This window comes from Lissotriton helveticus, chromosome 5_1 (genome assembly GCF_964261635.1).
Source record: "Lissotriton helveticus chromosome 5_1, aLisHel1.1, whole genome shotgun sequence".
Classification (NCBI taxonomy): domain Eukaryota; kingdom Metazoa; phylum Chordata; class Amphibia; order Caudata; family Salamandridae; genus Lissotriton; species Lissotriton helveticus.
The window spans coordinates 687,767,535-687,789,002 of NC_136065.1; the positions used below are offsets into that span (position 1 = coordinate 687,767,535).

Here is a 21,468-nt window from a genome sequence, read left to right on the forward strand (position 1 = left end):
TAACAAAGAGGCTAATCACATTTGAAACGCCTAAAGAAGAACGACAAGGACTATGCAACAATGCAATGGAACTTAGACCTCTGAACACCCAAATAAAAACATTTAGCAGAGACACACCAACCTATAAAGAAGTAACAAACGACTATGCAAGAAACAGTAATCCTGAAACAATTGGAACAATTGACAGAACTGCATCCGGCTACTTCATAAACTTCGATGATTCCTCCGAAGGCTTCGCTGAATCAAAAACACAGCCATCATCAAAAACCTTTAAAGATAAAGCTAAAGAACTTTTGAAACAACTGAAAGAAACATATCTGATTTCTCCATGGATTGAATTTTGGGTGGGTTTTGGTGCATTTATCCTCATACTTTGGCTCATCATGATACTAACTTTGGGACGCTTCATTGAGGGAAAATATGCTAAAATGGACACAGCAAGTCAGAAAATCAACTTGACTCAACTTGATCCTCAAACCACACACATCTTCACACGTCGAGAAAAGAGAACTTTCTTCAGTCAACTTCACAGCCAATCCTATACCGGGTGGGGTAGCATGGGACAACACTGACTACGAAATCTATGGTCCGGTTGAAATCCTGAAATATCCACACCAAATTAAAATCTCATTGAGTGACTTCGTAAAACCAAGCACATTCGCTGATGATTGGGACTTTGAAAGTATAAACAATATGATGTCTGACTTAGTGATGTCTGCTAAATTTACCAAACATGATTAATGGCCCACAGATACTAATAACTGTCAAGACAGATTCCTGAACAAAACACAGGGGTTCAAAATGACCAGGCCAGACCCTAGATGTTCCCAAAGACAACACCCAGGAATAATAACCACCTACAGTGTGGGCAAATTATGCCTTCAATGGCTACAAACTTCCACACTGGCAGAAATTAAGCAACACCTAACTTTACTTACTGATGGTGCTGACTTGCGTGATTTCACTATGGGACCACGCAAACAGCGTCAAAAGCGTTTCATAGCAGCCTCTGTATATGCAGCATACAATGAGGCCTGGAAGGTTACTCAAATTGAGACAGCAGAAAGAATACGGGAAATTGACCGTATTAATTTGGAAAAATCACTTTCTGTAGTGGACAATGGGTTAATGACTCTGTCCTCCAGAATTTTTTCTCTGGACAGCATTGTGTCTTCAGCAATCGACATAATATCGCAAGACTTACTGTTGTTACAACACGGTCAGTCTCAATTGCGCTCTATTGTACAGCTTGGCTGGACGTTACAAAATCTGCGTTCAGGCTATGTGCCTTGGCGTTTAATCAACACAACGTCACTTTACAATATCTTTAACCTTACTGATAAACAAATCAGTATGGCCCAGAAGGGTGGTGATTATACAATCCTGAGCATTGAGAAACTCGAAAGATTACCAGTGACAATGTCAGAACGACCTGTCAGTGAATGGATAATACATGGGATAATTAATATTCCTATATCAACCTTCAGGTTTCAATACTGCCAAAAATATATACAGGCTGGCATGTACGAAAAATTGGGAAAAGGATACATTAAAACAACATGGAACCTGCCCTATTCACATGCATGTGTCAGTAATAAAGGACAGAAAGTGTTTCTTAGTGGCGATAATTGTGCGATGTCACTAAGCGGTACACTTCTGTGTAACGGAATTAGTTTGCATGGAGCCTGTGAAGGGAACTCAAATAACCTTTCATGTCACCAGCTAGGCACACCTGCTACAGAGATAGAACCATTCTTTCAAAGACTCTATAATGGGAGTTACATTCTAATTGTGGACCGCAGATGCTGTAGTCTTATGCCCGGGACTCCTTATCTCGTAACTACGACTGCGAAGGTCAAGTGCTGTGGACGCTTATTGTTCCCCAGCTCCTTTCCAGACAGGGAGGCAAGGGCATGGCCCAACTTGAAAATTACTTCTATTCGAATAGATACTTTAAGCAGAATGAAAACAGTGCTTCTTCAGACGCCGACAAGGCTCACGTCATCAAAAGAAACGTATGATCTCCTAGTCGCAAGGACGACTGCAGAGATACATTCATTGTTATCGACTAATTCCCCCATACATTTCGCAGAAATCCTGAATGAAATCTTAAATATTTCTGATACCAGTGGAGTCTCAAAAGTATTTAAGACAGTATTTTCGATGGCATTAACACCATTCAAAGCCATACTGGGTATTTTTCCAGATTTCGTCCATTCGATTTTTGGCAGACTTCCCCTCATTTTAGGACTAATTGCAGGAATCCTATTCTTAGTCCTTATATTTCGTTATGGCAAACCATGTCACAGACAAAACACCTGCGACAAGGGAAGAAACAATCCTAGCCATTGGATACCGGGACCGGATATCAAAAATCCTGGGACTATCCCGGCTTAGAGACCTGAACATGACTTGGTTTCTTTCATTTCGACCAATGTGGCATCGATGTGTTTTACCTGTATTAAGGTGCCTGCTATGCGGAGAAGAATGCGTGTTAGACACCTGTCTGACGCTACAATCGGATGCGCCAATGGATGCAGAAACATTGTTGAGTCCAACAAAGGCTCATGCTTTGTGCTGCCCTCAACGGCTACCAATCCTGATGACGGCATTCGTGGAAGCTTCACCACTACGATTAAGGGGTAGTGAGGTTCAAAATGAAAGCAGCATCGATCAGGTACGACCTTCTGTCAGCAATCCAAATCAAAATGTCAATGGAGACAATCATGCGCACGAATGCATGGTTACACACATTTCCGAGTTAGTGGAACTCTCCCAGGAAGCTGTTGACAACTTTTTCGAGAGTCTAAATGATATGATGTTCTCACCAGAGCAGAAATAGAGACTTTTGAGCAAGCTCGTACACGGCGTTCCCTGAATTTGGCCTTCAACTAGAATAGCAAAATACCATGAACAATTTTCCCTCCAGTTCACGGACAGCAAATTTTTTTTTCAGCAGCCCCAAAATATTTTTACGAATTTTTCGGGACACTTATTTTCTGCTTAAAGTAAGAACTATTCTTAGAGAACTAAGATTTCTACTTTTAGATAGCTTATAGACATTAGCTGCCCGCTGGTATGTTCATAATTATTTTATTCTGTGATGGAATGGTCTCGAAACTTTTTTCTGTATTAAGAGCCATTTCATGTGTAAATTCTCATATACCATTTAGCAATAATGTATACAAATGCGTGATTACTTTAGCATTATTTCACAGCTTGAGTGCATACAATACATGTAAATGCTTTTTTTTCCGTATATTTGATAATTTCAGAATGCATTTATGTATTTTAGGGTGGTAAGGTATACACGATACTCTACAGTATGTTTTACTATGCATAGATTAGTAAATATGTCCATAGTTAGCGTGGAGTGGGTGTGATGTATTCCTATAGGTTCTGTATCGATCCCCCTATTCCTGACCCTATTCTGGTTAACAAACTAACAAGTTAACTAGCAGCCATCCCATGAGGCAGAAAACCCCCATGATGCAGGAACCGTTATCTGATAAAGCCACACTACGGCACAGGAACGTGTTATCTGATTAGGTCATAACGCTTGCCATCTAATTAGACAAGCGATATTCCTCCAGCCCCTGATAAGGCATACGGAGTTCTCAAAACAAATCAAACCTATGACAGACCTGGGAAAAACCATGCGGCCATTGTTTTGATTTCACCGAGAACTTCAGCAAAAGAATGTGCTAACGACCAGGTCGTATGACATCCTTATTGACGTATCTATGTCCATCCTTACGTCAATCTCGGCACCTTAAATGTATAAATATTACCGATATTGCCCTATGCAAACACACGCGGTGGTGACGAGATCGGAGCAGCCAGACTTGCCGAAGCCCAGAGCAGACCCTGCTGGCGCAGCCCCGCCTTTCCTGACGCGCTGAGAACGAGACGCTGCTTTCTCCTGCCGAGAAATCCAGCTCCGGCGCTTCCGGGTAGCCCTCGCAGGCAGCCTGGAATATCGAGACCAGAGACGAGAGATACCATCCCTCATCCATCCTAGATTCCAGGTACAGAACTGAATAACCCTTCACAGAGAATTCTTTAGTCATTCACTTGGCGAAACAAACTTAACTTAAACTGTAACTTTCTATTCCCGCCCACGCATTAGACTTAGGTCAGGTACACGGGGTAGGCGTAGTTAGAAACACCAGTTGAGTACGATTAGTCAAATGTATATGTGTATGTAATATATCTTATTCATTTTAAACCTTCATATGGCTTAGAAACCATATCAATATTTTTACAGTATTATTTTATACTTCTGCTTTTAATGTATGCACTTTACTTAACCATAAGTATTGCAATAATATCGATCCATTTCTCTTGTATGAGAAAAGAGACTGATCAATAAATAACATCTTTTATTGAACACGCCCGTCTCTTCCTTTTCTCTACAATCTGATGAGACTAAGAATGCACGTACTGACTGAGTAAAATAAATTGCCTTTTGTTTTCACACGACTCTCGAGATACACTCTTGATTAGGGGAGAGCAAAGTTGTCATGTTCTATGGTTGTCAGAAACTAAATCCCTTCTTGTCTATCCAGGGAGGTTCAACTCCTCCTTGCCTATTCGAGAAAGTTTCTAGTGAACTCTGAGCTAGCTGGCAAACCCAAAACTTTAAGTCTAATATCGACAGTAGTAGACCTAGTTAACGTCTGGTCTAGGCCTATACTATTGAAGGTATTATTCCAATGCGCAGAGCCTATTGGGATAATAGGAACTACACTACAGATCATGATAACTTCACCAGGCATAATGGGGTTACAGACCGGCTATACCTCACATATGCTATGGTTTTACATTATGTGAAAAAGCATTGGGTCCTCTACAGGGAAGCACCCGCACAATAAGAACTGGTCCACATGACATATCAGGGAGAGGTGTGGCGCCGCGGCCAGGGCGACTGACGCTGGAATCTGGGGACCACGGTTCGATCCCCGGCTCCGGCGGCAGGGTAGCCCAGCACCATGTGACTCTGGGCAATAGCTCGCTTAATCTTCCCGACGGCCCCCAGCGCCTAGAGACCCTTACGGGTGATTGTGCGCTTTACAAATGTGGACTTTACTTTACTTTACATATCTCATGGGAAATGGCTGGCACCTCACTAAATGGCTATACAAAAGAATTAGAACGCATACAGGCATAACCTTGATAGATTTGCACACTAGATGGTCTAAGGACCTGGACAAAGAACTGTCAGATAAAGAATGGGCCTTGGGTTTAGAATATCACAGGAAAATCCCACGGAATGCCAAACTCAAATGTATCCAACACATGGTCATACACAGGGCATATCTCACACCACACCGGCTGCAGAGGATGTTCCCGAGCACACAACACCATTGCCCTAGATGCAAGGCAGAAGAGGCAGGCTTGCTCCACATGCTATGACAATGCCCGGAGATTGGTGGGTTTTGGGCAGAGGCGGTGGCAATTACTGCTGGGGCAATAGGCACCCCGTGCCATGCACGGCAGGCAATTGCTTGCTAGGCCTCACCAGGCACACTAAAGCGTTAAAGGTGCAGCTTCGCTTCAGTGACCTGGCCCTGCTCATGAAATCAGCCAAACCTCCACCGCTACATGTTTGGCACGGGGAGGTAGTGAGATGGGGCAGTGCAGAAAGCGAATCAATTTGACGAGAGTAAGCCCGTGGGTTGCGCAAAAAGTCAATCTCTATGGAATGGGATACCATCTTGGAAGCCTTCAAGGTGAGTGCGCCAGTGCCAGTAGAGCAATAATAATATGTGCACCTCCCCTCCCCCCCCCACACAAGGGGATCAGCTGCACATCACGCCCCGACACCACAACCCCCACCCTCCTTACAGTGAATGGGGTCACGCATGTGCACTTGCGAGTTAAAAAAACAAATCATAGTATATACACATGCGGGCGCTGAGAGGGGGCCGGCTAAACAGTGGAGGTACGGCGATCAACTGCTGGGATGGGTCGGGGCCTGCTGGGGAGGGAAGGGTGGGGAGGGATAGTTCTGGGAAAAGCTCTACTGTAATAGTCACCTTCTCAGGACTCCTAGTACAAGCAAAATAATGCTAAGTAAGCCCACTTGAGACTATATATGTACAACACAGACTGGTCGTAATGGTTAGTATGACTGTAATCGATGTGAAAACTGCCTGTTACATTGTCTGAGTAGTCGAACAGGCCAACGTGCACTTGAGGGGTTTAAGGGGCCTGATGTATATCAAACATATGCTTGACTCTCAAATATGTATGATGCAAAGGTTGAAAAATTAATAAAATATGTTTTAAACAAAAAAAAGCAAAATGAATCGCAAAGTCCTTTGGCACACACCTACAAAGGTCCCAACCTGAGCTGGGCACATTTATTGATGCCCGCTGTACAAACTACGTCTAAGCAATACACTGGACATACAACGTTTCTCTAACCTAGATCATAACAACGGGAATCCCAAAAGCATAAAGGGTGTCCAACTGTCCAGCTTTACGGGACCATATGATAGACACATTGGTGCCACATGCACACAACCTAGGTGAACGTGGTTGTGTCTACCCATATGGTGTGATTGTACGCGCTTCTGCATACCGATAAGGGATGACTGTGATCGACACAGGTAATACGTGTTTACATTAAACACTCCAGTTTTGACATTTTGTAAAGCTAAATGACATTTTCCGCTATTACCCTTCTCATTGGTTCTCAGTCTACTTACTTTGGAAGAATGAGACTAGGTTAGGCAAGTAAAAAATTAACACGGATTTTTAGTCCACAGAAGGCTCAATGCGGCTTTAACTCACTGAACTATATCATATTACTTGGAGATTATTCACTCAGCTCCTTGCCCCCTCCTCACATGACCTCTGATTAGACGCACACAAATCTAGAGTGCTTAACTATATATTTTTGTATTTGTAGGAGGAGGGATACGAATATGTTGAAGAGGACTGAGTTTTCATATATGGACGGGGCGGGGGGAGGGGGATTGTGTACATTTGTGTTGTGCGTGCTAAGCAGTTTAAGGTGCCAAACTAAAATCTATCAAGTTAGTGCCATATTACTTTAAGTGCTAGCATAGACTACGTGCATATTACAGGGAACAAGAACGTGAAATGAATGAGAAGCATGTGCTGGTAATGGCTTTAGATTTATTCTTAATAAGCCTTGGTGAACATTTAGAAGGGTAACATCTAAACTCCTCGAAAATCTTCCTTTTGAGTTAGGAATCCCGATCTGAGGTCCTGTATACTTGTTTTGTTTTGCATATTGAACAGGGGTATTTTCTCAACAATTCAGGGATTTCCCTTTATAGATTTCTCACTTGATTAATAACCCCACCTCTGTCCTCACTCTTTTCATAAATATATTAAAAATGACCCCTCCCCTCCATGTTTGACATGACTCCTCTCTGGCAGTAGTTTCATACCTTCCAAATAACTTGGCAGGCCCTCTGTGCCTCAACCGTATCTCTTGTTCCTGAAGGTAATTTGAACTTTGGCAAACTATCCCTTTTCAGTTTTCGCCAGACTCTTGGCAGCAGTAACTGGATATTTTTTCCATCTATTAAATGCTGAAATCTTAGCCTTTACAATCTCTCCTCTTGTGTTATTCAAGCATTAACCATCCAAAATAGAGCTGTTCGGTTGGGTTACCCACTAGATCTGAGTCTACCCTCTAGATGAGCACCTAGCCAGATTTTGAAAGCTCTTCACTTGCTTCCTACTTTCATGTGTGCCATCTTCTAACTTCTGTACTATGTTTAGAGAGCTATCTCTACTAGTGGCCCCCACTAACTTAATGCAGTCTCAACCTTTACAAATCATCCAGGGTCCTTATGTCATACACTTTTGCCCAACCTCGTTCGTTTTTTTCATCTAGCTTCTCTATTCTGTAACAAACTTCTTGCCGATATTCACAAAAATCCTAATCTTTTGACATTTCAAAACTACTTAAAAATAGCTGGTCTAGTCCAGCTCTGTTAGTTTTGATCTGCTTCCCCTACTTTCTTTGCTTCGTTATTTAGTTGGTCAGGTCCCGATAACGTGCCGCGTAATAAATCCATATATTCTAATATAACATTTAATTGTCTCGTGTAAAGGTTTGACGGTTCCATAATTGTACACTTAATTGTCCCCAAAACCTCTCCAGATATACAACAGCTTCGTCTTTACAAAGGCCTCTTCATGAAATTCCTCATCTCACAAAGAGGCTATCCCACATTTCAACATCTTTACATTGCGGATATTCAATTTTTTCACACTTTACTTGAAACACAGTTTGATCGTCACAGTCCCCAAAGCTCGCCGTGATGATACGGTATGTAAATCTCCCTCCCTTATTTGTAATAAACCATGTCCAAAAGTCATTGCTTATGAATGTACAATGCATTAATTACTTGAGGAGTCTCCTTGTAGCAAACTCAGGATACCATTGCTCGAGTAAGATGAAGGAACTGGGATATCAGTTTCGGGTATAATGAATTCCTCTATTAGAAATTTCACCCTTCAATTGATGCAGTATGAAAAGGCTTACAATAATCACACGTTTCTTCCTGTCGCTCCTCCGTCTTTGAAGGTAACCTGTATATTAGCCAAACAAGACTGGCATTCCGGATATCGCGAAATGAATATGTCTTCTTGAGCCCACATCTCTGCTCAGTCTGCCACACTGTTCCCTGTTCAGCATGCCCCTTCTAAACAGAACATACACCACTACAGGTTTAACAAAACCAATACTAAGCTCCACCATATGGGTAAGTAGACATGGCCATTGCTCTCTTGATCTAAATCTATATGCACTGAGGTCATCCTCCGGGGCCAAGTTTGCATGTTTGGGTTATTATGGGCCAGAATGGAAGTATTAGCATATATAAACGTGTTCCTACTGTGAATACATAGCATTATAGGGCACATCATAAAAGCAGCACTTGACTCCCAAAGGCTGCACTTAAAAATAGAAGACCGGAATCAATGAAGTGGCCACAAAGCAAATTAGACAAGCATTTCATTTTTTCAAAAATATGATTATGATGCCATTACTTTGATCAGATGGGTTCTTTTTGGCAGACAGCACGAGTAAATTAGTTTAATATTTACATTCAATTGACTATAATCAACAAATTATTCAATTTAAAATGTCAGCATTAATAAAATTTAATTGGATGACTTATCTTCCCAGTGAATCTTAGAAAAACAGTCCTTCCCATTTTAAGTCAATTAGTGTAAACAGCTTTGAATCGAACCTAATGTGGGACCCTGAGCATGAGAGGACCATTGTGCTTTCTCTTCGGATTTCGTCTCTTCAATGCTAATGTCTGACCACTTTTTATGTTAGAACATAATAAAATTGATAAAGTCCCCTTTTTTAACTCCTGCCTGTCATTGAAAGGAACAAGGACCACTTCTGCATCGTATTTTTGCCGTCAGGAGGGTGTACTGAACATCATGCTTTCATACTGCTACAAATGAAGTAAAAAAAACAGCCCCTCAACTGTGTAAGAGTGCCATACCTTTATCGAGGGAAGCGCCAGCCATGTGATAAAAACTTAAAGCCGTGTCCACGTCATTTATATTCTTGAGGAAAGTAAAGAAATGTTCTACTTCTTCAAAGGTGAGCCCCTGGAACAACAAACAAATCCTCCATTGGGGGTTGGGTCTCTTGGCACATTTGAATTATTATTTTGTTTTTTTAATCACGTATGATGCAAAAACATACTCAATACAAGGACGGGTGTAGGCGAAAACATCACAGAAAATATATTTAGAAAGTAAAACCACCTGAAAAGTGAACAAGGACAGTTATTGCAGTACTCAGTTTGCAGATTAAAGTGTATATTTGTACATTGTCTGAAACGTGCTTAACAGCTCAAGATGTGTATTGACAGCAGCAAACATGACAAGTAACGGAAAGTGGTAGAAAACATTAGCATTGCCTCAATGTGATTACTACTGTCACTTGGGACGATTCAGAAGCCCATGTTTTCACGCACCAACTAAAGTCACCTATGGGACAAATGCAGTACAAAATACGGTAGTAAATGGAGTGTGGGGATCCATGAAATTCTGGGTTATTATTAGCACAATAAAGACATGATACAAACAATTTTGTGGCAAGTCAAATAGCATGCATCTGTCACAATGCAGGCACGTTAAATCAAACGATATTCTGATATATTTTTGAGGTTGTTGATAACCTGAGCGAGAGCTAACTATCAGACTAATTTAGTGAGAACGATTTATTTAGCTTTTTATGTTGAATATATTATCATAAATAGATTAGGTCACTCAATGTTTGTATAGATTCGGAGAGATATTGGTTGTCAGAAGAACAAGTTACTTACCTTCGGTTACAACGTATCTGGTAGAGACACAGTCTAGCCACAGATTCCTTAACTTAGAATATCCTCCAGGCACCAGTCCGGATACGGAGACTTTTCAGCAGTACCTCTGCGCGCCAGTGGACGGCGTCACATGGCTACGCCCTGACGTCCTCCACGGATAGGACATCAGTGGAGCCATATAAGTACCTCCCGGCGCGCTTACGTCTGTTTTCTACTGTGAAACTTTTCCATGGAAAAACGCTGAGCAATACTAAAAATGAATGTGGGAACAGTGTGCTATAAACGGTTAAACATCTGTTGAGACAACAATGATATTAAAAGAAAAAGTAAATGGTGATGAGAAACATCACAATGCATTGTAGAGAAGAACACTACATAATGGAAGAGCCGGAAGGGCGAGAGCAGAGTCCTCGCCCCACAGAAACAGTCTCGCATATGCAGAGAACGAGACCCCCCAAAAAGGCAAAATAGCAATTGAATGATATGGCAACGACAAACAGTCTGCAGCCACATGAATGCCAAGGTAAACGACGACGAGACCTGGACAGCATGAAGGTAAGGCAAGTGATAACTTTTCTGCAACAGAGAATGTGCAACCACGCCCCCAAATATGATCAATTGACTGCAACAGAGTCACATAGACCCCAAACCAATGGACAGAACATCAGGGAAGGGAGAAGAAAAGGACATGAGCAACCACCACACTGGAAAGAACCAGGGTGCATGAGCATGTATGGACATATGAGCCCACCACCCATTTGCGAGAATGGGCTGAGAAGCCATAGGCAAAACAGAAGATGACAACCTGACCAGGTGAAGGATGCGAAGTAGACTAACACGTGTGAAGACAGATATTACTGGTAGAAAGAACCAGAGAGTAAGAACCCAACCTGAAAAGGCCCTCGCAGAGTGGGGAGGATGGATTGACATTAAGGAATTTGCAGCTAGACCATGTCTCTACCAGATACATTGTTACCGAAGGTAAGCAACTTGTTCATCTGATAGACACATCTAGCCGCAGATTCCTTAACTTAGAATAGATATCAAAGCTATATCCCATTGGAGGCGGGTCAGCGACTCAACACCACAAGGTTCCGTAAGCGAACCAGTCCACCAAGAAGATGTACTAAAACAGGTGGAGACCGCAAGTGCAAGCATGGCTGACACTAGACCATTAAGCTCTGGAAATGGAGCATCAACAAAACCAGGCAATGGCACCACAGTCCGGAGAATGACAGTATGACCTACACCCCCTAGGAAAGGGCGGAGGAAAATCATAGAAAGTTGAATGGCAAGTGCACAATGGAAGAAATCCATGAGCTTCTGCACTAAGATGAAGCAGAACTATTCACAGGATCCATAAATCTGCAAAAATGATATCCCAGAGAAAGGAAAAAACAGTACGACAAAACCAGGCCATACAAAGTAAGCATACCCAACAGTGGATACCAAGACTAACATGCATAGAGACAGATTTCACTCATGCCGAGATATACAAAACTAGAACCCTAGCTAGATACAGGGATGTGGATAAGCGGGATACGCTTATACAGACTGGGTGTATCGTGGAATCCACACCACAGACCTGCAGAAACACATTAAACAAAGCATCGACAGTACACATGCGTCAGCAGAAATATACAGAATGTACCACCAGGTAGTCATACTGACCAACCATACACAGAAGTACAACAGCGAAAGGATGCCGGCAGAAGCTGGACACACACACAAAGGCTTGCTGTCATAAGAAGGAAGAGACAGAGCAAGTGTGCTGCCTTGCAGTGTGTATATCTCACTACACACACGTATATAAATATACATACAGAGAGAGAAAAAAAAAATATATATATATATACATATATATATATATATATCTGGGAGAGGTGTGGCGCCGCGGCCAGGGCGACTGACGCTGGAATCTGGGGATCACGGTTCGATCCCCGGCTCCGGCGGCAGGTTAGCCCAGCACCATGTGACTCTGGGCAATAGCTTGCTTAATCTTCCCGACGGCCCCCAGCGCCTAGAGACCCTTACGGGTGATTGTGCGCTTTACAAATGTGGATTATTTATATACACACATATATATATATATATATATATATACATACATATACACATATATATATACACACATATATATATATATATACATATACACATATATATATACATATATTCATACACATATATATACACACATATATATACACACATATACATATATACATATATATATATACATACACACATATATATATACACACATATATATACACACACACATATATATATATACACACACATATATACAAACACACATATATATATATATATACACACACATATATACATATATATAGAAACTCCAATTTCCCAAAACATACCCAGCCGGGTTACAGGAAAAACCAGCACTTCTCAGAGGCAGCAGCAGATATTTTCAGCAGAAAGGTTTATTCAATTCAGACACGTTTCGGGAATGGAATCCCTTCGTCAAGGTTAACACTGACGAAGGGATTCCATTCCCGAAACGCATCTGAATTGAATAAACCTTTCTGCTGAAAATATCTGCTGCTGCCTCTGAGAGTGCTGGTTTTTCCTGTAACCCGGCTGGGTATGTTTTGGGAAATTGGAGTTTGTATCTATTGACGCGAGCACCATCGCGTTACTAAGCACCCGCCTTCAGAGTGACTCGCATGTTTGGTGCTTTTGGAATGAATATGAATATGTATATATATATATATATATATATATATATATATATATATATATATATATATATATACCCAATATCTGGATACCGGCGGCGCAGAAGAAGAGAGGAAGACCCAAAGTACAGGTGAGCAGTGGTTTTATTTAATGGCGTGGAAGGCCACCCTCAGCATAACGTTTCGGCCTACACAGAGGCCTTGGTCACATGACGCATGGGGGAGGGAAGGCAAAATTTAAAGTGCAGGATAATTTAATTCGTGATTGGTTGCAATAGTCAGATGATACTACAAAAAAATGGTAGACATAAATGACATACAATGCGGCCGTTCAAGGAATTGCGGGATAATCCCAGTTTCAATAGCTGCACATGTGCAAAATTAGGGTGTAGACAGTAATATCCAACAACAAAGGTTTTATATACAATCAAAAGAGTATATATATGCCTGAAGAAAATAAATAAATAAATTTCATTCAGAGATATACACCATATATTAATAATAAATATATATTAAGTTAGAGATCGTCAATATACAAAACCTTGATAAAAACCATACAAAAGTTAAAATGCAAAATTGCAATTAAACTAATGATAGAACAACACCCTAATATACATATTTATATATTGCACATTGGTGGTGTTCAGTTAATGCTATTATGTTTACAATATGAAGGAGATAATATCTGTTTGAATACTTCATCGCAGCCTCCAATGTAAACAATAAGATGGTAACATCCTTTCATTGACCAGCCTTCACCTAAAACATATGATACTGCAACCTAAGTGAAAGTGCAAAGTGATGGGTGTCACACTATTATGTTTTCTTGACATAATCTTTCATTTTTAGAACATAGCCTAATCCTAGGCTATGCTGTTCGACTGTAATATCCACACTACTCATCAGATATAGGGCCTATGGTCTTATAACAGTATTTTACATCTATATACAGCTTTCTTGAATCCGTCATGAAATGAAACCCCGGAATGTGATATATGTATATATATTGACCTAATGACAGGAGAGAGAGGATCAGAGGCAGGTGTAAAAGTCCTCTGTAGAATTGAGACCTCCTGGGGCTTTACTGTCCATCTCCAAGATGTATCTGCTCTCTAACTTTCTCAATGTCTCCTCCTCTTCTAAGGGGACCCACAGAATCAATAGCATAGTACTGCAAAAGTGCACTGTTGTTGTTATGGCACTCTTTAAAGTGACGTGCTACCGGGTATGCGGCGTCGTTGGTATTGATGGCACGTATGTGCTGGAGTATCCTTTTATGAACCTGCAGCTTGGTACTACCAATATCAGGGATGTGGAATTCCTATAGCCCGACGCCCGGGACATATTGTTTGGGGTCAAGGGCAACAAGTTTTAATGTGCATTTTGTCCTTGGGACAAGTAGGCCCAACCCCCTGCAGCACAAACCCTTTGGCTGCCAGTTTACAGTATCACATTGTGGATCAGGGAAGGGAATTCTCTACAATTAAGGTACTTACAATTAAGGTAATTAATTATATGTAATATATGTGTTAATGTTGTTCAAACTTGTATATATGGTTCATTAACGCAAAGCCTTTATTATTAGGTTGAGCACTAAAAGTAAATGTTTTAAGCTCAGCCTGCACTACTGACGGTGGTTCCAGTATAAAAGTGTACACACATTTTCAAAGTTTAGTAATATGAGGCTCTGTATAATGCACCCAGAATGCTCTCTGATTATATGCAAATATTTGCAGAAGCTTGAAAGCAAGAGTGATGATTCTTTGCTTTCAAAATAAAACGTTCACAAAAAAATACATGTAAGAAAATAAAACATTTAGCTAAACTACTGTAAGATTTTAGGTACCATATCTTTGCAGAATCATTTAGTAACATGTTGATGTATGTTGGTATTTCCCAAAAATATTCAGAATGGAATATCAGTGTAACCAGTTTAAATAGGAAGATGGAAAACAAAAATAAACAAGCACTGGCAAAGTTAGTGGGTCTGAAATTGGTGGTCAGCCTTTTGGTTTTGTCAAGGCATGACTTGTTTAGGCATGGTTTTTGTAAAACCTTAACAGTGTGGGAGCTGCTGGGTCCTCACCATTCTAACAAGCATTGGCAAAAGCAAAACAAAAAAATGTTGGTCTCAGCACACATTGCCACAGCGGTTCAGGGCACTGAACAAAACTACTTTGTGTGCCAGTATGCCCCTTCTATAAGAGCAAAATACTGTCACTTACAGGGACGCCAGCTGATAGGCCATGGGTACTCACAAACTTTTTTTCGGGGGCCAAAATTACAGTTTGGCTTGTGGCCGAGGGCCGCACTGATGAGCCTGCGGATGGGGATGGGAGAGGCGGGCGGGGGCGACATGGGGGCCTGGCTAGTAAAAACAAATCTTCAGTGTGCAGGGCAGAAATGCAAGGGCCCTGACTGTATGGTGCATGAGGCGGGTATGGCTGTGGTGTATAGGGTAGGGATGTCAATGCCATGTGCTGTAAGGTTCATGAGGCACCGATGGTCGATGACATGTAGTGTATGGGGCAGGGGTGCAGGGACAGTGTGCTGTATGAGGCACTGATGCATCACAGAGCTGGAGTGTATGAGCAGGGGTGTGAGGGCACTATACCGTGCGTTTGATATGGCACAGATGAGTTCAGGGGCTGCACATTTAACTAGGTATAGATCGGAAGCAGCACTGCATGTGGCAGGGATTTTAAAACCCTGGATCTGCACCTTTGAGAAAAACAATTAAAACATGTTTATTTCTAGCAAGATTAATCTAGGTCAGTTAATCTCATATGTACTCTTGCTAGTTCGGAGTTGCCCTTTGAGTTGCTGGTCGAGTTGTATAAATGTAGGTCCATTAATTTCATTAATTAATTCATGGTCGCCCCTAATCTACAGCTGGGCCGGGAATCAATTATGAGTCCATTTCGCCCTCACTAAGGCACACGTCACTGGATCACACTTGGATGCATTCCTACTCATTGTGTAAAGCGGTAACTCAGTGGCTAGCGTGGTTCTACAGACACAGTACCTATAATCACACTGAATGTCACTGAGCATCCAGGAACACCATGCTTCGCACCCGCACCACATCTCTAAGAGACCTGCTTGAAGAAAAAGCCAGAATCACAGCATGCTTCAAACAGTAATCTAGGAATGTTTACAGAGGCCTGCCAGCTCTAAGGAGGGGAACCAGTTTGGTACCAGGGAGGCTCGTAGCCTAAACTAAAGGAGTCTTATTCAGAAAGGCACTATAATTACATGTCCTCATTGGGAGGTGAAGGAGGGAGAACTATTGGACAGGCATGTTGTGGTAACATGGATAAAAAGCACGCCTTTACCTTGGGAAGGTTCAAAACTTGCACAGATTGGTGCTGCTGAAAAGGCCAGTGGCACGGATATGACTGACTTATGTTTATGACTGACCGCCTTTGTGGCTGTGACTATAGCTGTTTGGCTAGTGGGGTTTAAGATCTGCACCACAGCAGTAGTCCACTCCCCCCCCCCTCCCAGTGGCTGGTGCTGATGTCTATGCTGGACTGGAAAGGAAAGCCAGCAACCTGCATGCCAGACGCGCAACGCCCAAATGGCTCAAAGGGATTCGCTACACCCCCGGCCTCCCCCCCCATGTGTGCCAGCCCGGGCTGAGACAGCTTCCCGGGGCAAACACACAAACAGTTTTTGAGCTGCCAGCCACACCCAAGCACTTCACACGTTGCTAAAAAAACCATTCACTTGTTAACAAGGCTTTATTGCATTTTCACCCCTTCTTAGAGCCCCTGCACCTCACGTCACTGAGCAAGAAGGGGAGGGGGCACATGTGAGGAGGCGAATCACTAATTTCTTGAGCATGCTTCTTTGATTGCCTTTTTGTTTTTTACTATGAATGCGGTCCTGAGGAATGAACAACAGGAAGAACAAAGGCTGCTGACTACGTCCGTCTGCCGTTGTTTTCCACTCGCGGGCCGCATCTAAAGGTCTGCCGGGCCGCAAATGACACGCGGGCCGTACTTTGAGTACCTAGGTGATAGACAGACGGAGAGAGACAGAATAAAAAACAAAACAAAAGGTCATGGTCAACGCCAGACCTAATTAGAGGCCCAATTATTAAAGAAAGTCTCAAAAATGCATCCATGGTATATATCCTTGCATTAAGTGCATATGTAGTTTCCATGAATTCACAAATATTTACAGTAGGCCAAGAAATAATACTCCCAGAAAATATTTGTTAAACTGCGTTTTAGCATGAGCAAATACGCAGGTGTAGATTTGCTTATGTGAAAATCAGAATGTTTTCAAGTTCACTTTTCCTCCAACCACTTTTTTCCCAACCCTGGAAGAAGTTTTAAGTCTGCCACTGTCAGTAGTAAATTTCCAACCGTTCTCAGTATGGGAAATGATTAGAGAAGAATTGGTGAAAACCCTTAAAACATGCACGTTAGTAGGTTTGCACAGGCTAAAAAGGGCATTCCAACCCTGGAACTATTGCTTACCACTACCTTCAGCACCTGTATGTAAACCTGCAGAAAGGGAATTGCTAGTATTCAAACACTACGATGGTATGAACCCTGGCATAATCAGAGAGGCTATATCAGAACTCTTATATAATGAGATTGTTGCGTAATTTGTTGCCCCATTACATGGCACAAAGGGGACAAGTGGATTCTGTTACAGGACAAGTAGATTTATTAAGCAGCCTGCCCCATGGACAAGCAGATATTTTATTAAATTCCACACCCCTGCAATATACCGCAAGTTACAAGGACACTCCAGCACATATACCACATATTCACTTTTGCAAGTTAGCTGTTTATTAATCTTGCGTGGGGTATCAGAGAAAGGAACCGCGTATTCTGATTTACTGACCCCATGGAGGCAGGCCTTACAGCTGGAGCATTTTCTAAAGCCCTTGCTTTTGTCCAGCCAGTTTTTGAGTGTAACCACCTCAGGACTGGATTTAACCAGAGCATCTTGCATGGAATATGCTTTCTTAAAGGTGATTGAGGGTTTGGCCGGCATTTTTCCTCCAATAATGGGGTCACATCTGATTAGGTCCCAATGCTTCATGATAGTTTTTCTGAGTGCGCCATGTTGCCTATTATAAGCCCAAATCAGTCTCACTGATTGTTCTGCAGGTTTGGGTTTTGGCTTAGGTTCCAGGGTCAGATTGCGAGGTAAAGCATTTGCCTTGCGCATGGCCTTTTTGATTTCGCCCATCTTGTAACCCCTGGCCAGGAATCTCATTTTGCTGGCCTACTGAGCTAGGCTACATTGTGCATCAGTACTGCATAAACGCCTAATCCGGAGCATCTCCCCATAGGGGATGCTTCGAATAAGGTGGGCAGGGTGATGGCTACTGGCATGAAGCACAGTGTTCCCTGCCGTGGGCTTCCTGTAAAGTTTGGTCTGTAGTTTCCCCTGGCTAATCTCAATGGTGATATCAAGAAAGTGTACCAGCAATTGGCTAATATCTGATGTAAACGCCAGATTATAATTGTTACAATTGAGAGTATCAATAAATTGCTCAGCTTCGGTACGTGTACGACACCAGATTAAAAACACATCGTCGATATAGCGATACTAACAAACAATAGATCTTGCAGCAATGTCTGAGTGCTCACCATAGAGGACCTGTCTCTCCCAATAGCCCATATGCAAACAGGCATAGCTGGGAGAGAAACAGGCTCCCATGGCTACCCCCCTGACTTGCTGATAGTACCGGTTGTTAAACATGAAGAAATTATGATTCAAACAAAAAGTAATCCTGGATAAAACCATTCGATTGTGTTCAGACATGATTAAAGGTCTCTGTCCCAAGTAAAATTCACTTGCTCTGATGCCATCCTGGTGGACAATGCTGGTGTACAATGATGTTACATCTAATGTTATCAACCACGAGTTAGGGTCCCAATCAATGTCCTTGATTTTTCGGAGGAAGTCATTGGAATCTTGAACAAAGGATGGTAGATTTTGTACATGTTCTTGCAGGAATGAGTCTACATAGATGGTTGCATTTTCCAATAGTCCCCCGCAAGCTGCAATGATGGGTCTACCAGGAGGTTTCGCTGGATTCTTATGAATTTTTGGGATCAGGTATAAAACAGGCATGATGGGGTTGTCATTTTTCAGAAATTTCAGTTCGTCCATACTGATGAGCCCATATGACCGCCATCCCATCAGCAAGGAATAGAAATCTGTCTGGGCTTTTCTCACCGCCCCCACATCACAATGTCTATAGCAGTCAGAGTTGTTCGATTGAGAGAGGGCTTCTTCCAGATATAGTTGTCTGGGCCACAAAACTATATTGCTCCCTTTATCGGACTGCCTGACAATGATGTTATCATTTTGCTGAATCTTTCTGACCAGTTTTAAATATTGATCATTTTGTTGGTATTTGTGTTGTTTGGTTCTGAGCATTTTGATATATAGCACCTTGATATCTTTGATTGCCCCCTCATGGAAAATGTCTAAATTATCATATAGCATGGTAGGAGTATAGGTGGAACGTGGTTTAAACTTGGTTAGGCCCCCTAAGTTGGTATTAGGCTGTGCAGGCGTGCTCTGTGATACTGATTGTTCTAATCTGAGGGACTCCATGTTGTGTAGCAGCGGGGCGTCCCGCGCCAAGAGCCCTTGGTTATCTATTGCTGCTCGTGCCCCTGTTGTTCGTGTTTTACTCCCAGCAAAATATTTTCGTAGCTTCAACTTGCGGACAAATTTGTACAAGTCTATCCTAGTATTAGCATAGTTGAAGTCACTGGGAGGACAAAAGGTTAGTCCCATCGACAAAATGCGTTATTCAGATGTAGAGAATACAGTATTGGTAAGATTTAACACAGAGAAGGCAGTACCTGCTGTTGCCGATGAATCACTCACTTCTTGTTCCAACGCCTGTTGTATTTCTTCTTTTTTGGCAGATTTGTTCCTTGAATTGGCTCTACGGCGTTGGTAGCGCTTAGCGTTGCGGATTTTGCTTTTTGAATCACTTGAACCCTGGAGCGAAGAGTCTCGCGTCTGTCTTTGCGTAGACACTCCAACTCCTGGGCCATCGTAAGTTTGGTAAACCCCAACTGTGGTTCAACCTGTGAGATATTGGAATCCGTTTCACTATTTATGCTGGAACTCAGATTGGATTCAGAGGTATTGTCTTCTTGTGCCAAGCCTGGCATGGATTTGGACGTAGATGGTTGAGGAAGGAGGACAGGCTTAAAAGTTTTGCTGGCTTTTATGACGTTGTATTTTTTCGCGAATGTAAAAATTCGCCCCTCAGCATAGTCAGCCTTAGCACGTTGAAACTTGAAAGTCTTCCTTTTCCTAATTATCTCTTCCTCTTTCTGTAGTCTTGCCACCATTTCGCTTCTTAGTTTAGTGCACTCAGCTGTTTCTTCAACGCCAAAAGCTTCAATCTCTGTATTTAATTCCTCGATTTTAACTTGAGTTTTTACCCGGTCACTGTCCGCATAGCGCACCAATATCTGCACCAAACGTCGGGAGGAATCAAGGTTACACTCTGCCCACTCCCTGAGCATATCTGGGTCCGGATCTTCATAGCTGGGGGCTAGCATCACTCGCAGCCCCCTTGGTGTTCTGTTGACCTCCAGATAGCGGCTCAGGGAGCGATGCTCCCACCACTTCGATTGTTCCCGCCTCATTAATTTTTCCAGTTTCTTAAATTTATCTCGGATGCTGGCGTTTTCATTTTCCGGCGTATTCTGCAGTGTGGACACAGTCACATCCCCGGCCGGGGAATCATCAAATGCGTTGAGGGCTGCCAATTCCCTCCCACGTATAGCGTCTGCCGACATGGTGCTTCCCAGGTGTTTAACACTCACAATGTGTACTCACAGCCCTGAAAACGGTTTGGTGAAATACTTTCCGCTTTCCGACTTGCACAAACTTCCTCACCGGCTCTATCCTTAATCGTGAAGGCTTCTCGAAACCAGGCTTCAGGTGCAGCTAGAAACAGCCGTCCTAGCGCTCCTCGTCCGGCTCGGGTTACCGTCACAGTCAACAGCGTCCGGGTGCTGGAGCAGTTTCTCCCCAACGGGAGGCACTAATCGACTTCCGGGTCACCAGAGGTCTTGGCTTCCTGCTGCTCCGCTGCTTGAGAAGGAAGGGGTCATCCAGAACCGGAGAAGCTCGCAACCGGTTATAGAGATAAGCACATTCTCAGCATTCTCTCACCAGGAGCCCAATATCTGGATACCTGCGGCGCAGAAGAAGAGAGGAAGACCCAAAGTACAGGTGAGCAGTGGTTTTATTTAATGACGTGGAAGGCCACCCTCAGCATAACGTTTCGTCCTACACAGAGGCCTTGGTCACATGACGCCTGGGGGAGGGAAGGCAAAATTTAAAGTGCAAGTGCAGGATAATTTAATCCGTGATTGGTTGCAATAGTCAGATGATACTACAAAAAATTGGTAGACATAAAT

At 42.5% G+C, this 21,468-nt stretch overlaps 1 protein-coding gene across 2 annotated transcripts in view; it reads right to left on the bottom strand.

Annotated features, from left to right (window-relative positions):
- MICU1 (mitochondrial calcium uptake 1) overlaps positions 1 to 21,468 on the bottom strand; it is a 627,696-nt gene that overhangs the window by 137,303 nt on the left and 468,925 nt on the right. For both annotated transcript variants that reach the window (XM_078643080.1, XM_078643081.1), the window contains exon 10: positions 9,507 to 9,615. In XM_078643080.1, the coding sequence (XP_078499206.1) occupies positions 9,507 to 9,615 (109 nt within the window). The remainder of the gene's footprint in view (positions 1 to 9,506; positions 9,616 to 21,468) is intronic.